The following is a 15,212-nucleotide window of genomic DNA, read 5'->3' as shown; positions in this document are numbered from 1 at the left end:
ATTTTTGACAGAATAATAATAATAAGTTTAAATAGGATTTCAGTAAGTTGGCTCTCACAAGCCAACTTAATTATTATTATTGAATTTATTATTTTTATAAAAAGTGTTATTATTATTAGCCTCTATATTATTAGCATTATTATTATCATCAGTAGCAGCATTTTCTTACACACAGAGAAATATCCTAAGAAACAACCCACTACTAAATAAACATATATAATACATACATTCATACATACATACTTATTATTTAATCTTTAATTATATCTGTTAATAAAAATAGAATTGTTCGAAAAATATGGAAAAATATCCATATTTAGAAGTTTATAAACTATAATCACTGGCTTCTGGTAACGGCCGTACACAAGTCTAGTTCCGGCGGAAACAAAATAAAAATAATACAAATTATAATATTTTAAAAATACCATTGTCTTCTATCAAACAATCATAGGTTGTGAGTAAGTCATTAAGAATGTATTGTAAATACTTTCATGGATCTTCCTGTTTGAGTATGTTTCTTGTTTTAATGATGGGAAATGTCTGGTTGGTAATTCAAACAGGATGTGAGCTCAGATGTGAAGCAAAGACAATGCAGGATCATTTATCACAGGCAGTCAAAAACCTCTCCGGAACTGTAAATGGTCCCAGACTGCATAAATAAGACCTTCTTTTCAGCACGCGTTTGGCACATTCACATAAAATAATGCGACTCACCCTCAATTGCATAATCAATGCCATTGCTGGTGGGTCTGTTCAAGGCCGGGTACATGTTGAAAAGATTGGCCACAAAGGCCATGTTGAGCTTATGGTTTCCTGCCACCACATCCCGTGGAGTGACAAACTGTCTGCAATCCAGGCGATCCGCCTGCTTCAGCATCAGCTCTGCTCGCATTTCATCATCGCGCTCCTTAAAGAGAGAGTTATTGAGTCTGAGTAACTATGCTTAAATCTGAAAGCAGATGATCATCTGCCTCAACAAGATTAATGGCTGTTCTGTATAGTGCTAAAAATAGGACAATTTGTAGACGTAACTGTACAAACACAACATTTTACACCCCCAGTTACTTTATTTGGCTTGAAAAATAGACTGCGCTTATATTATTGTACTGCCTTTCTATACAGTATCAAAGGTTTGCACTTCAATTCAGTGTTCTTTTAGTATCATTGACATTTTTTTTATTTATCTATTTTTATGAAAAAACAACAACATTCAAACATAATGATGAGAATAAATGAGAATTAATATAGCACTAATGTGCTTAATTGTCATGAAAATAATTCCATAATGCAAAAAATAGCATTCATACATTTATTTATTTAAGTGAAATGTGACCTTGTTGAAAGTTGTGAAAGTTCTTTTTTGTATTTTGGGATCTCATTCATGTCTATAGCACAAATGATTCATGATGAGTTGCATCAAAGTTTAATTTAGACTTGGGCTTTTGAAAAATAGTATTAATGCTCAAGTAATAGTGAATTTTGCACCACAAATAGTTATAATCTAAAGACATAAGAACCTCCCCAATCCCAATCCACAAAACCAAACTTGCCAAACACTCGTATCCTACCTCCCTTCCTCAGGACTTTGTCTTGTTGTCTTTTGTTCTTATATTTCCCTTCACTTTGTTTTAACAGCAGTCAGTGTTGGGTATCAAAAAGTCTCCCTCTTTCTTATCTGCACTAAATTGTGCCATAAAGTGTGGAGCACAGGAAACTGACCTGACACCGGACACAAATCAGCATGTTGACTTCCTCAGTAAAAAGGTAAAGGCTGTTGACCAAACATTCAGACTGACTTACCTTCAGACCAGACATGTCAATGTCAATCCTCATCTCGTCATCCACATCTCCTTTAGGCGAGATCTGATCAAGCAGGTGGAAGTAAGCCCTGGAGTCCTGAAAGCATTATATAAGTCAATATCAACTGACATGCAAATGACAGCTCAAAGGATTTGATGTCAAACCAGAACAAAGGCTTTAATAGGGTTTTATATAGTTCTTTCATTTCTAGCCCTGTGGTTGATTTACTCAGCACATAAACAATGCAGTATTTCAAAATATACAACAAATGGCCAGATACATATATATGTGCATATATATATATCTATATATATATATATACACACACACTTGCAAAATGTTTTGCGTTCCCCCAAGAAACGGTACATTCACGTTTACATTTTGCAAGTGAACACAAAGTTTCTCAGGGGAATGTGGAAGCTCATATTTTTTCCTCCAGCATCCTGGCTGAATAAAAGTATTAATTCCTTTAAAATAAATAAATACCTAAAATAAATAAATTTAAATAAATAAAATAAAACTTTTGAATGGTAGTGTATTTGAAATATATTTTGGCAAAAAAAAAAAAAAAAAAAAAAAAACCTTGGGTAAACTTGGGTAAAGTATGGTAAACTTGAGTTCAAAGCCCAATTCTAATGGAGTGATGTGAATTATCAGTAACAACTGAATGACTGATGATGACTTCTGTGATGTAGCATAAACTACCTTGATATCTTCACCGAAGTTTCTGATTTGTTGCCAGCCAGCAGCTTTCAGGTGATAGTTAACCCATCGCAGCAAAAGGTCCTCGGGGGACATTGACATCAGGTGGTCCAGCTCTTCTGACTCATCAAGCAATGCAATTAGAGCTACACACAGATAAATACACAGAAACACGTTATTGAAACCTCTAAATAGGCGTAAATCAGTCACTCATGTACATGCATGCTTGTATTCATTTATGGCAGCAATTAGTAACCCTATTGGATGGCACCATGTTACCAAAAATCAATTTAGGCAGAGTAATGACCTTCATTGCGTGAGATCTCAATGTCAGCGAAGAGGCCGATTTTTATGATTTGCCAGAGAAGGCCAAGCACGAGGTGAGGGGTCCCTGCTTTCATGTCCTGAGCATCGATGTTGACCACCGTGCAGCCAATAGCCGAAGCAGAGTTAAGGGCCAACATCAAATTCTCCTGTATTAGTAAAGAGGTAGATAGAACTTTATTTATTGTCAAAATGAATGTCTCTAATCCACACATCTTTTATTTAAAAAAATATTCTGGAATCCCTAAAAACATTGATAGCCAATCATAATCCAAGCTCAAGCTTTTGAAATGACGGGTGACATAACTTCAGCATCTGCTTGTAATAAACAGAATGTTATAATGTGGTGATATATATTGCTAATATTATTGTTTTACTTTGTGTGACCGGGTCTTAAAGATAAGGAAGAAAGATAAAGTGAAATGGACTTGGTCTTGACATAGGGTGACATGTCAAGACCATGTCCGGGTTATATTTGACCCAACATAAAATAATAAAAATAATAAAAATGTGTATTAAATGTATGTATTTATTTTAAATAAATAAAAAATGGAAATACTTTAATGTTCCATTTTTTAGCTTTAGTTTACTACATTAGTTAAAATGAAAATTATTCTACAGCATTTATTAATCTTAGTAAACGTTAATTTCAATGTTTACTAATACATTTTTAAAATCAAAGGTTGTATCTGCTAATATTTGTTATAATGGACCTGAGCCAACACGAACAAACAATGAACAGCTGAATTTGAATAGATGAATAAATTCTGTAACAGATCACTCATTATACAGAAAGAAACAAAAATAAGTGTGTTGTGAATTTTTCCCACAATTAAAGAACATTTTAATAAAGGAATATCTTTATTATAACTGAAATACAGAAAAAAATTATATATATATATATATATATATATATATATATATATATATATATATATTTACATAGTATGTATTGTGATGAAAAAGAGAGTATATCAGGAATTTTTTGTGCTGACTTACATTTTTGTTGATAAATCACCATTGAGAATAATGGTAATGACTACGTTAACACAACAACGATGTACTAAAAACGTCAACATTTTTTCTTTGGGGTTTTTCGCATACAGAAGACAACATTGTCAAAACGATCCCAGTTAACAAGTAATTAAAGTCACATTGTGGCATTAATTGTCAATGCAAAAAGGAAAAAAAAAACAATATTATATTTTGTCAATTTTCTTTTTGATTTTAGGGTCAAATGTAACCTTGACATTTTTTTTTATTAGAATGGGGCTGAGAATCACCCATTATGGGAGAGGTTTTCAAAGATCTTTATTATGATGTCACCTCTTTGTTGGATTTCAAAAGTGAGAGCACTTACAGTCATTGTAAACGGAGTGCATTTCTTTGTGTTGATGACCCGCTCATCAATGGTGTCCGGTTGCGAGAGGTTGATCATTTTGCTGCAAAGAAACGACCAAGAGGTTTTTAAACATGAACTCTTATTTATATTGTATTAAAATGTGCTGAATAATTAAAGGCAATGTATTGAACAGCACAACAAACAAATAACATTACACAGTAAACCAGTTAATCTTATATTACCAAAGCAATATTCCATCTTTTACGGATTTGAATAAACTGTCAGTTTCCGGGTCCATTGGGATCAGATGTTTGCAGTCAGGATCGTTTGCCAAGGCCTTATTGACCCAGTTCACAAAGGCCACTTTTTCTTCATCTGAGAAACGTTTATAAAAACAAAACTTTAGCAAAATGACATTTGGTCCACTTGTGTCAGGGATCATTTGACAAATCAATTGACAAATCTCATTTTCAACCTGTTCAAATATGGTTTGACTCTTCTGAAGCAGTGCTCAAGCACAGCTGGAACTGCTCAGAGGCTTTATGTGTTTCCAAGTGAAACAGGATATTCCATAAGAAAATATGTATAGATTTGGACTGAATTTATTCAACAGCAATTCACTGGATGGTGAAAAGGGTTAGGGACGACATGGCAGAATGGAGGTGGGCAGCTCAAGTCATTTATGATATCAGCCAAAAATGAGGCAAAGCAAGTTGTAACATCTTGATAAATGAAGATTAATGGTCATTGAGAAGATTTTCCTTTTTTTTTACACAACACTTCCCCCCCGCTGATGAGTTCCCTTTCAAGGGAACTCGAGCTGCGTTGAGACGCGGTGGGAACGCTCTGCGTGATTGCGTCGTGAAGCACGTGTATAATCAGTCCAATGGAAGAGCGTGACGTCATAGGCGGGTTACGTCATTGACCAGAAAGCTATAAAACACCCCTGAAAACAGACCGCAACAGCTTCTGTTGCCTTCAGCAAGCGCTCTCTGTATACTATCCTTGTCTATTTACTGTTGTCTGTCACAAGCACATTATATCTATCTATATATATTATGGCGAAATAAGAATTCAAGCGTTGTGTTGTCCCTTGCCCTCGTTTCATCACGGGTGGGGACACACATCAGCTTTGTGTTGCTTGTTTGGGAGTGGAGCATGCCCAGTCAGTTCTCGAGGGAGCTGACTGTGAGCATTGCGAGAAGCTGTCTGTGAGGACGCTCCGCTCTCGCTGGGCGTTCTTTGAGGAGGACGGTTCGGTTCGCGCTCCCCGAGGTGCGGGTCCCGCTGCTGCCGAGGCACAGTGAAGGCTTTCATCTTGGGGTTCGCATATGGATCTAGTAGCCCTTTCTCAACCCTTACCTGCTGGGTCCGGTGCCTCTGCCCAGGAAGGAGCCCGCGCTGCGGCTTCTCCTTCCCAGGTCGGGGCACCATTGCTGAGGCTATCCAGTTCTGAGGATCTGGATGTCGTCAGTATTGATATGGGGGATTTTGAGTCTTCGCCAGCTCATACCACCGGTAATGATGAGGAGCTTATGGAGGTTTTATCTCGTGCTGTAGCTAGATTAATATTGAATGGCCAGCCGATGATTCTCAGAGTGTTACTAAGAAAAGTTTATTAGATGAAAGATTTTTACCATCTAAAACACAGCCTCCACGTCGGGGACTCCCGTTTTTTCCCGATCTCCACAATGAGGTTTCGAGATCGTGGAATAAACCGGCGTCATTCAGAGTGTTTAACCCACAAACTTCCAACTACAGTAATGTTTTGGGTGCATCTGATTATGGTTATTTGACGGTGACTCGGGCTGAAGAGACGCTCGCGAGCTATCTCTCTCCCGAGTCATCGTCATCATTAAAAACCCCGACGTTACCCACCAAGCCATTGAAATCTACATCTTCGCTGGTGGGTAAAGCTTATTCGGCAGCAGGTCAGGCTGCGTCATGTCTGCACACTATGTCTTTACAGCAGGCATACCAGGCTGATCTGCTGAAGGATATCGATGAACGTGAAGAAGTCAGCGCTGATGCAATTCGAGAATTGCGTCGCGCAACAGACCTGTCTCTCCGGGCCACCAAGGAGACGGCCAAATCAGTGGGCCATTCTATGGCAGCCCTGGTGGCCACGGAGTGGCATCTTTGGTTAAATCTGTCTGATATACAAGATAAAGATAGGTCTGCTCTTCTGGACGCACCACTGTCACCTTCAAGTTTGTTCGGCGACGCTATCAATTATGTCGTCGATAGATTTCAAAAATCGAAAAAACAATCTGCTGGTCCCCTTAGTAGAATTTCTGGCAGCATGGAAACTACTGCCAAATATTTCTCAGTGGGTCCTGCATTTAATAGAAAAGGGTTACAGAATTCAGTTTGGTTCTCGTCCGCCCAGATTTCAAGGGGTGCTTCCCACAGTGGTGGACCCAGAGCAGGCTCGGGTCATGGAGCTAGAAGTACTGACGCTTCTGCGAAAGAGGGCTATAGAAAGGGTTTCTCCTCCCAGCAGAGAGTCAGGGTTTTACAGCCATTACTTCATCGTTCCCAAGAAGGATGGGGGGTTGCGTCCTATTCTAGATCTGCGCCAGTTAAACAGCAGAGTTCAGAAACTCAAGTTCAAGATGCTTACACTCAAACAGATTGTATCACAGATTCAGTCCGAGGACTGGTTTGTCACAATAGACTTGAAGGACGCTTACTTTCATGTATCCATTCATCCTCATCACAGGAAGTTCCTGAGGTTTGCTTTCGGGGGCGAAGCATACCAATATCGGGTCCTTCCATTCGGCCTAGGTTTATCACCCCGCACCTTTACGAAATGCGTGGATGCAGCGCTGGCTCCTCTGAGACTCCAGGGCATTCGCATATTAAACTATATCGACGACTGGTTGATCCTGGCTCATTCCGAGCATTTGGCAGTTCGGCATCGAGATGTCATTCTGTCTCACATAAAGAGGTTGGGGTTGCAGCTAAACACAAAGAAGAGTGTGCTCCTCCCAGCCCAGAGGACCACTTTTCTAGGGGTGATGTGGGATTCGACAACTATGCAAGCACGATTGTCTCCAGCACGTATTTCTGCGATTCTCACAGCCGTAAAGAGGATAAAACTAGGCCAGTCACTCACTGTGAAACAGTTCCAGAGACTGGTGGGTCTCATGGCAGCTGCGTCCAACGTAATTACTTTTGAACTTCTGTACATGAGACCCCTGCAGTGGTGGCTCAGGATCAAGGGTTTTACTCCGAGGGGAAATCCGTTTCGCATGATCAAGGTCACGCGGCAATGCCTACGTGCCTTGGTCATGTGGAAAAAACCTTGGTTCCTCGCCCAGGGCCAAGTATTGGGGGCTTATTGTCGACGCGTAATGCTATCGACGGATGCTTTCCTCACAGGCTGGGGGGCGGTCATGAATGGCCGCTCGGCGACAGGTGTCTGGCAGGACCATCAGCTTTCGTGGCATATAAACCGACTAGAGATGATGGCGGTATTTCAGGCTCTCAAATACTTCCTGCCAGACCTGAGAGGCCATCATGTGCTTGTCCGCACAGACAACACATCGGTGGTCTCTTACATCAACAATCAGGGGGGTCTGAGGTCCCGATTATTACGCAAACTGGCTCATCAGATCCTCCTATGGGCCCAGGGGAAATTACTGTCACTCAGGGCAGTTTATATTCCAGGGTGTTTGAATTTGGGAGCAGATATCCTGTCAAGGCAGGGGCTGACGCCCTGGGAGTGGAGACTTCACCCCGAGGTGGTGGAGCTCCTATGGGAGAACTATGGTCAAGCTCAGGTCGATCTTTTCGCATCTTACTATACAACCCACTGTCCGCTTTGGTTGTCCCTCACATATCCAGCTTCTCTCGGACTGGATGCTATGGTGCAGGTGTGGCCGAGGTTGGTACAGTTGCCCGGTTGGTACAGTTCTCGATTTCCTACAAGACCGTTTCTCTGCTGGATTATCTCCCTCCACCTTAAAGGTGTACGTAGCGGCTATATCTGCTTATCGCTCCCCTCTGGATGCTTCTTCTCTTGGGAGAGATCCTCTTATTATTGCCTCCGTGGTACATTGAGGCTGAGGCCTGCACTGCACTCTAGAGCACCGGCTTGGGATTTGGCTATTGTACTTGAGGGTCTGGCCCTGGCTCCCTTCGAGCCTATTGAAGAGGTTTCAGAGAAGTTCCTTACACTAAAAACCCTTTTTCTTCACGCTATTTCTTCTATCAAGAGAATTGGAGATCTGCAAGCCCTGTCAGTGGCTCCTTCATGTTTGGAATTTGCACCTGGTATGGTGAAAGCATTTTTACACCCTAGGCCGGGTTACATTCCTAAGGTTCCGTCTAATGTGGCGGGCCCCATTGTGCTGCAGGCTTTTTGCCCTCCACCTTTCAATACCCAAGATCAGGAAAGTCTCAATCTGTTATGTCCCGTTAGAGCTTTGGATGCCTACGTTCACAGAGCTCTAATGTGGCGTAGATCAGAGCAGTTATTTGTCTGCTTCGGTTCAACCAAGAAAGGTTGCCCTGCATCGAGACAGGTAATGAGCAAGTGGGTAGTTGAGGCTATCTTACTTGCTTATGAAGCGGCCGGACAGCCTTCACCTATGGCTGTCCGCGCCCATTCTACAAGGAGTATGGCTGCCTCCAAGGCTTTAATTTCAGGTGTTTCCTTTCAGGACATTTGTAATGCGGCAGGCTGGTCCTCACCGCATACATTTGTCAGATTTTACGACCTAGACCTCTCCACTCCCGGGGCTAGGCTGCTTGTTTCTTAGTGTGCACAAGGACTCCACACAGAACGGGCATTTCTCATTATGGCGTAGTGGGTATGGGGTTCCCACCGCGTCTCAACGCAGCTCGAGTTCCCTTGAAAGGGAACGTCTCAGGTTACGTATGTAACCCTGGTTCCCTGATAGGGAACGAGACGCTGCATTCTCCTGCCATACTTCCTGCATGCCCTGATCGACTTGCTTCAGGCCTTTTCAGAAGCTGTCGCCGTCTGTTTTCAGGGGTGTTTTATAGCTTCCTGGTCTATGACGTCACCCGCCTATGACGTCTCGCTCTTCCATTGGACTGATTATACACGTGCTTCACGACGCAATCACGCAGAGCGTTCCCACTGCGTCTCAACGCAGCGTCTCGTTCCCTATCAGGGAACCACGGTTACATACGCAACCTGAGACGTTTTTTCCTGCAATCCCTGTTTTTATTGTTATAAGGTGGGCATCCTCTGAAATAATACGGCATCTCCGGATCCAAAAACAAGGGAAGAAGATCTGCATAAACCAGAAGGAGATGATAGAAGCATTGCTTGTGCACAAGTAATCTAACGTGATCATCAAACATTCAACAGAATATAAGTCAAAATGTCTAGGTTACTAATGTAACCCCCGTAACGCCCAGGAGGAGGCAACACTCAGAGTGGAATGAGCCCTCACCCCAATGGGGCACGAGTGGTCTTGGGCCTGATATGCCAAGACTATGGTGTCCATTATCCAGTGGCCAACCTCTGCTGGAGACAGCCTTTCCCTCCTGCTGGCCTCCATAACAGACAAAAGAGCTGTTCTGAGGTCCTGAAGCTCTGCGTTCGGTCCATGTATAGGCGCAAAGCACGAACGGGACAGAGCAGAGCAAGGGCTGGGTCTGCCTCCTCCAGGGACTAAAATAATGATTCCTAAAAGAAGTGGTAGGAACCTTGGGCAAGTATCCAGGCCGGGGTCTCAGGATTACGTGAGAGTCGGCTGGTCCAAATTCCAGGCACGATTCATCAGCCAAAAAATGCCTGTAGGTCCTCCACCCTCTAAACAGAAGCCAGTGCAGTGAGGAGCGTTGTCTAAAGAGACAGGATTTTAAGCCCTACCGACTGCAGTGTTTCAAAGGGTGGCACCTGTAAGGGTACTAAGACCAAGGACAGGTCCCAAGAGGGTACATAGGGTAGGGCGGGGAGGATTTAATCTCCTCACGCCCCTCATGAACCTGATGATCTACCTCAGCTACCTCAGATGCTTCTGACTCAAGAGGAGGAGATCGCGGGTGAGTTGCAACATGAGATGGGAACGTAGACCACCCTGATGGTTGATGTATGCAATGGCCGTCTGGACCAGAACATGCTTGCCCTGTAGCAGCAATTTGAAGCGGCGCAGAGCAAGCCATACTGCTAGCATAGGAGGCAGTTGATGTGCCAGTGCAGTCGAGGCCCTGTTCAGGAGCCAGAGGCTGCACGCCCTTTACACATGGCACCCCAGCTGGTGGTGGAGGCATCTGTTGAGATAACAACATGCCTGGACACGGCATGAATATGATCAAAAATGTGATGGCTTGCAACATTTTTAGCAAATGATGAGGGGGAAAGAGTTAAGAATGAAACTAAGGTACATTTCAATATTGACTGTCTATACTCTAAAAAATAATGTTTTTTTTATTGTCATTGATGGTTCCATTAAGAGCCTTTAACGTCCACGGAACCTTTCTAATGCACAAAGGGTAGTAGTCAAATATAGACAAAACTATACACAAAAATATAGTAGTCTTTCAGGAACTCAAACTGGTTCTATTATGGTATCACTTTATAAATAATTTTGGAACATTTTTTTTAAAGAGTGTAATGGATGTATATGTCACCACCTGAGTAAGAATGCTGCGTTCCTTCACTTGAGATCTTTGATGTTCCTCCAAATGACCGAATCCCATCCCGCCTGGAGATAGACTTGCGGAAAGTTTCTCTCACTTCTTTACCTCTTAGCTCTTGGTATATCTGAAGAATTTAGTGAGATCTAAGCTTTCAAAGTGCAACAGTGACACGAGCAGCTGAGGAATACTTTGACCAATAAAAACGTATAGGATGAAAACTCATAATCAGGCTTACCACAACAAACTCTTCAAAACTGATCTTCTCGTCTTTGTTGGTATCACCGGCAATGAACTTCTCCACAATCTCCCGGACCTTGTATCCGGGAAGGTGAAAGCTGGCCTCTCGAAAGAGCTCTTGAAGTTCAAAATCACTTACATAACCACTGTTATCAATATCTAGAATGAAAGACAGTTTTAATATTATAGTAGTTGAGTTCCTCACAGCAGAAAATCTTTGACACCATATTTCGGTATTCCATAAAAAACTATAAATTATGTGTAGAACCACGTCATACGATGATCAGCCATCAAAACACATTTATGTACAGTTTGACAACTCACAAGCACAAAGTAGATGATTCAAGCTCATTTCACATGTTACAATGCACAATTCACTAAACTATAAAGTGAGATTCAGACAGAGTTTTACTGACCGATTTTGTTGAAAGCCTCTCTCAGCTCCTCCAGATCTTCTCGAGAGATCTGTGTGACGTTATTCTCCATGCTGGTCTCCACACAGCAGTGCTCACCATGCAAAATACCTGCCAAAAAGGTCCACACAGAGAGTTTGTGCGCTATACCCTGTTTGCCCACTGCTGTATCTCTATGATAAGCAAATCCATGATGGACATGACTGGTAGAAATATTTAACAAAATGCAGTTACAGATGGGTCGGCAATGCATACACTACCGTTCAAAAGGCTGATGTTTTTTTTTTTTTTTTTGAATAAAATTCCATTTGCTCACCAAAGCAGCAATTACTTGAACAAGAACACACTGTAAAAAATTATTGTAATTTTAACTGTAAAAAGACACTACAGTTGAAAAAACTTGGTCACACTTTAGATTAGGGTCTAATTTTCATTATTAACTATGACTTTTGCCTCAATAAACTCATAATTACTGCTTATTAATAGTTTGTTTATTGTTAAGTTTAGGAATTGGGTAACATTAAGGGATGTAGAATATGGTTGTGCAGAAGAAGGAATTTGTCATGGATCGCTCATCAATGTCCCGCTCAGGTCATCAAAGATCACCCTCACCTGAATATTGAACTTCATTTCCCATCAGTCCTATTCTCACTCCTAATCACCTGCACAGGTGCAACCACTTCTCATCTCTATATAAACTGCCTTCCCTCAGTGCTCATTGAATAGTCTTGTACCAGCTATGGCCTACATCTCTGAGCTTTTAATAATCTATTGACTTTCCTTGTTTTCTAATCTCTTCATGTTCAGCTGGTCTCTGTGTCATTGTCTGCTGCCTAACTCGACCCCTGCCTGATATCATTGCTGAGTTTGGATCTGCCCTGTTTTTCAGTTTGCCATTATTGAATAATCTCTGCCTGCTTATCATTAATAAAGTTTCTTCAAATGGATTTCGCACGACTCTGTCTCTGCATCACACAATTAATGTGCTTTATAAGTACTGATAAACAGCCAATATCCTAGTAATATTCATGCTAATAAGCAACTAGTTAATATGGAGAACTTTTGTTGCTCATGGGGGAATCGGTTTTGTTGACTTGGGGGGGGGGGGGGTTATAGGTTAATTGTTTTAAACAATTCTGCGCAACTCCAAAAAGGAGGACAAATATTGTGCTGCTTAATATGAATCCAAAAACATTATAAATAGCTTTACAGTCACTTTTGATGATATTAATGCATCCTTGCTTAATAATAGTATTAAGTTCTTCAGCATCAAGCTTTTAGGTTTCACCATCTGTCTTCACTGATTCATTTTAAATGGCACTGAGGTGTGATAAATACATTTTTTAAAAGAACAAATGTTCCATGTAGCCCTTTTAAATAATATGAGACCATAAAAGCTGCAGAAAAAAACAACTAAAAGAATTAGCAAAACGCTAGTTTAGCATCTCACACCGCAGGGCATGTCAACATCCCAGCAGGATGTCATGACATCTACAAGTTACAAGAACAAACTCACTGAATCATCAGTTTTCTATTATCAATCACAGAAATATCACTGAATAATTAGAAAACAAAAGCTACGGGACACATAAAACATCAGTATGTTTTGATGAGATAAGGCAGTAAAATCAAAGCTTGAATGCTGCCATTGTGAAAACGATACCTTTCTCCTAAAAAGTCCCACGACTCAGCTTGAGATTACCCTAGAAAATATGCAGATATTGCAATCGAATCCACTGCAGTCCTCTCCCACTCCGTATGTGGAGCTCATGAAGATAGTGTGAGGTAAGAGACCTTTGGCCTGTAATATCTATTAAAGGCGAGGACTTCGTAGCAGGAGTTAACGTTTAACGCCCAACCCAATCCTGTGTCAGCTGAGGCTGTCATGACATTCGTTTCTTGTACTAACTCTAGCTGTGACATGTGAGCATACTTTTTTACTTTATACCCAAATAACTTTGTGACCTAAAAAGCTCATATAAGCTCATATAACAAGCTTAATTTTCTCACACAAACACAACCATAAACACATAATCTGGAAGGCCTCTTTGATAAAAGATATAAATTATAAAATGAGCCATTTAATTGGTCTCATAACTAGAGTGACTAGATACAAGAGTAGAACGAAAGTACAGCGATGATAAAGGAGACATGCTCTGCCAGAGTAATAAGACCTTATCAGCTGACCTGATGGTTGGAAAGAGGGAATCACCACTCATAAAACAGAGGAATGTGCTGAAAAATAATATTCGATCACATGGGTGTCTCTTTTGTGCTGCTGAACTCTGGAGGCGGAACAAGAAACCTCAGCTGACAGATGTTTGACTGCAGACCTTCATTAAGCATGATTGTCTAGACTCTAGACAATACAGCATTTCCTCAGGTAACTTAATTTCATGATAGAACCACTACAAATAATTAAAGTGTAGATGGAAAAAAATAAGAATAAAAACATAAATATAAAAAACATGAAGTTTACAATTAGATTTACATGTCTGCAATTATGCACAGCAACAGTAATTTTTATGCAATGCAACTTACAGAAGAACAAAGAGCCAACAACTGTTGTAGAACAAAATGCCTGGTTTATCAGACAACTAACCAACTAGAGAAGAGAAGAATTAAGATTGTGTGTGTGTGTGTGTGTGTGTGTATTGCACACACATTGTTTTAAGAGTGTGAGGTCATTAAGGGTAGCGGAGAGCTTAATTGCTTTAAGTTTATTTGCTGTCATAAATTTAAGTGAACTCAAAGTAGTGAAAAAGTCATAATCTGCAATAATAAATTCAATGAACTTTCAAGCCACCTTAAAGTTAAAGAATTAAAATGGAAATGTTGGGTTCTGATTTATAATAAGTATCTTTAAATATAGTGCACTAACATTTAAATTAACCATTGGTAACAGTTTGTTTTACAGTCCTTGTTACATATGTTTATTAAAGTTACTATAAAAATCACTATAAATTATGGATAAGTACACGCAACTAACTCTTAACCAAACCAAACCATAATCCTAACCCTATATAATCCATAATCCTAGCCCTAAGTGCATGTTTATTACTCAGTACTTCAATATATAATTACTCTGTTACAAGGACACATTAAAATAAAGAGGGTTGCACTTTATATTACAGTACATGTACTTACAGTGTACTTACCTAAGAAAATACCAGGTAACATAAGGAAACTACAAGGGTTAATGTTAGGTTCAGGTGTAGGTTAAGGGTAAGTACAGTTATTACCCATTGTAATTACTGTAATAAGTATGTACATGGGGAACAGGACTGTAAAATAAAGTGCTACCATAAAGTGCAACCTAATAATTTGATGCAATGCACTTAATGTGTAAATACATGTTTTTTATAGTTTACTTATATATAAAAAATGGTTTCACTTTATTTTGATGGTCCATTTAACACATTCTGTTGTCTATAAGTAACATTGCACCTTCATGTCTACTTACTCTCATTAGAGTATTAGTAGAGTATTAGTAGACTGGGTTATAACAAGTTGACAAGTGGTTGCAAAGTTACTTATAGTCAGTAGAATGTCTGTTGGAGGGCCATCACAATAAAGAGTTTGCAGATATGAAGCAGACGGACTACTAATACTCTAAAAGAGTTAGTTGACATGTAGTTGCAAAGTTACTTATGGTTAACAGAATGTTCAAAAGGGACCATCAAAATAAAGTGTTACCAAAAAAATACCTGTATGTAATTTGAGCTGTAATTACATCTATAATCACACTGTTGACTTTCCCTTACCCCTTAAAT

At 40.3% G+C, this 15,212-nt stretch overlaps 1 protein-coding gene across 2 annotated transcripts in view; it reads right to left on the bottom strand.

Moving 5' to 3' along the window:
* The window catches only part of pls1 (plastin 1 (I isoform)), a 52,074-nt gene that overhangs the window by 19,166 nt on the left and 17,696 nt on the right, over positions 1-15,212 (bottom strand). Inside the window, exons 1-10 of one of the 2 annotated variants that reach the window (XM_077203242.1) lie at positions 13,103-13,216; positions 11,443-11,550; positions 11,025-11,185; positions 10,784-10,913; positions 4,411-4,543; positions 4,187-4,268; positions 2,810-2,975; positions 2,506-2,648; positions 1,801-1,896; positions 715-907 (exon numbers count right to left, since the gene is read on the bottom strand). In XM_077203242.1, the coding sequence (XP_077059357.1) occupies positions 715-907; positions 1,801-1,896; positions 2,506-2,648; positions 2,810-2,975; positions 4,187-4,268; positions 4,411-4,543; positions 10,784-10,913; positions 11,025-11,185; positions 11,443-11,512 (1,174 nt within the window). In that variant the 5' untranslated portion in view covers positions 11,513-11,550; positions 13,103-13,216. Of the gene's footprint in view, positions 1-714; positions 908-1,800; positions 1,897-2,505; positions 2,649-2,809; positions 2,976-4,186; positions 4,269-4,410; positions 4,544-10,783; positions 10,914-11,024; positions 11,186-11,442; positions 11,551-13,102; positions 13,217-15,212 lie in introns of those variants that run through there. The other variant, XM_077203144.1, reaches the window with a different exon arrangement.

The sequence above is a fragment of the Siphateles boraxobius genome, unplaced genomic scaffold, assembly GCF_051911475.1.
Source record: "Siphateles boraxobius isolate OS27281-9 unplaced genomic scaffold, OSU_SipBor_1 1, whole genome shotgun sequence".
Classification (NCBI taxonomy): domain Eukaryota; kingdom Metazoa; phylum Chordata; class Actinopteri; order Cypriniformes; family Leuciscidae; genus Siphateles; species Siphateles boraxobius.
This window is presented reverse-complemented; position numbering and strand designations above follow the sequence as displayed.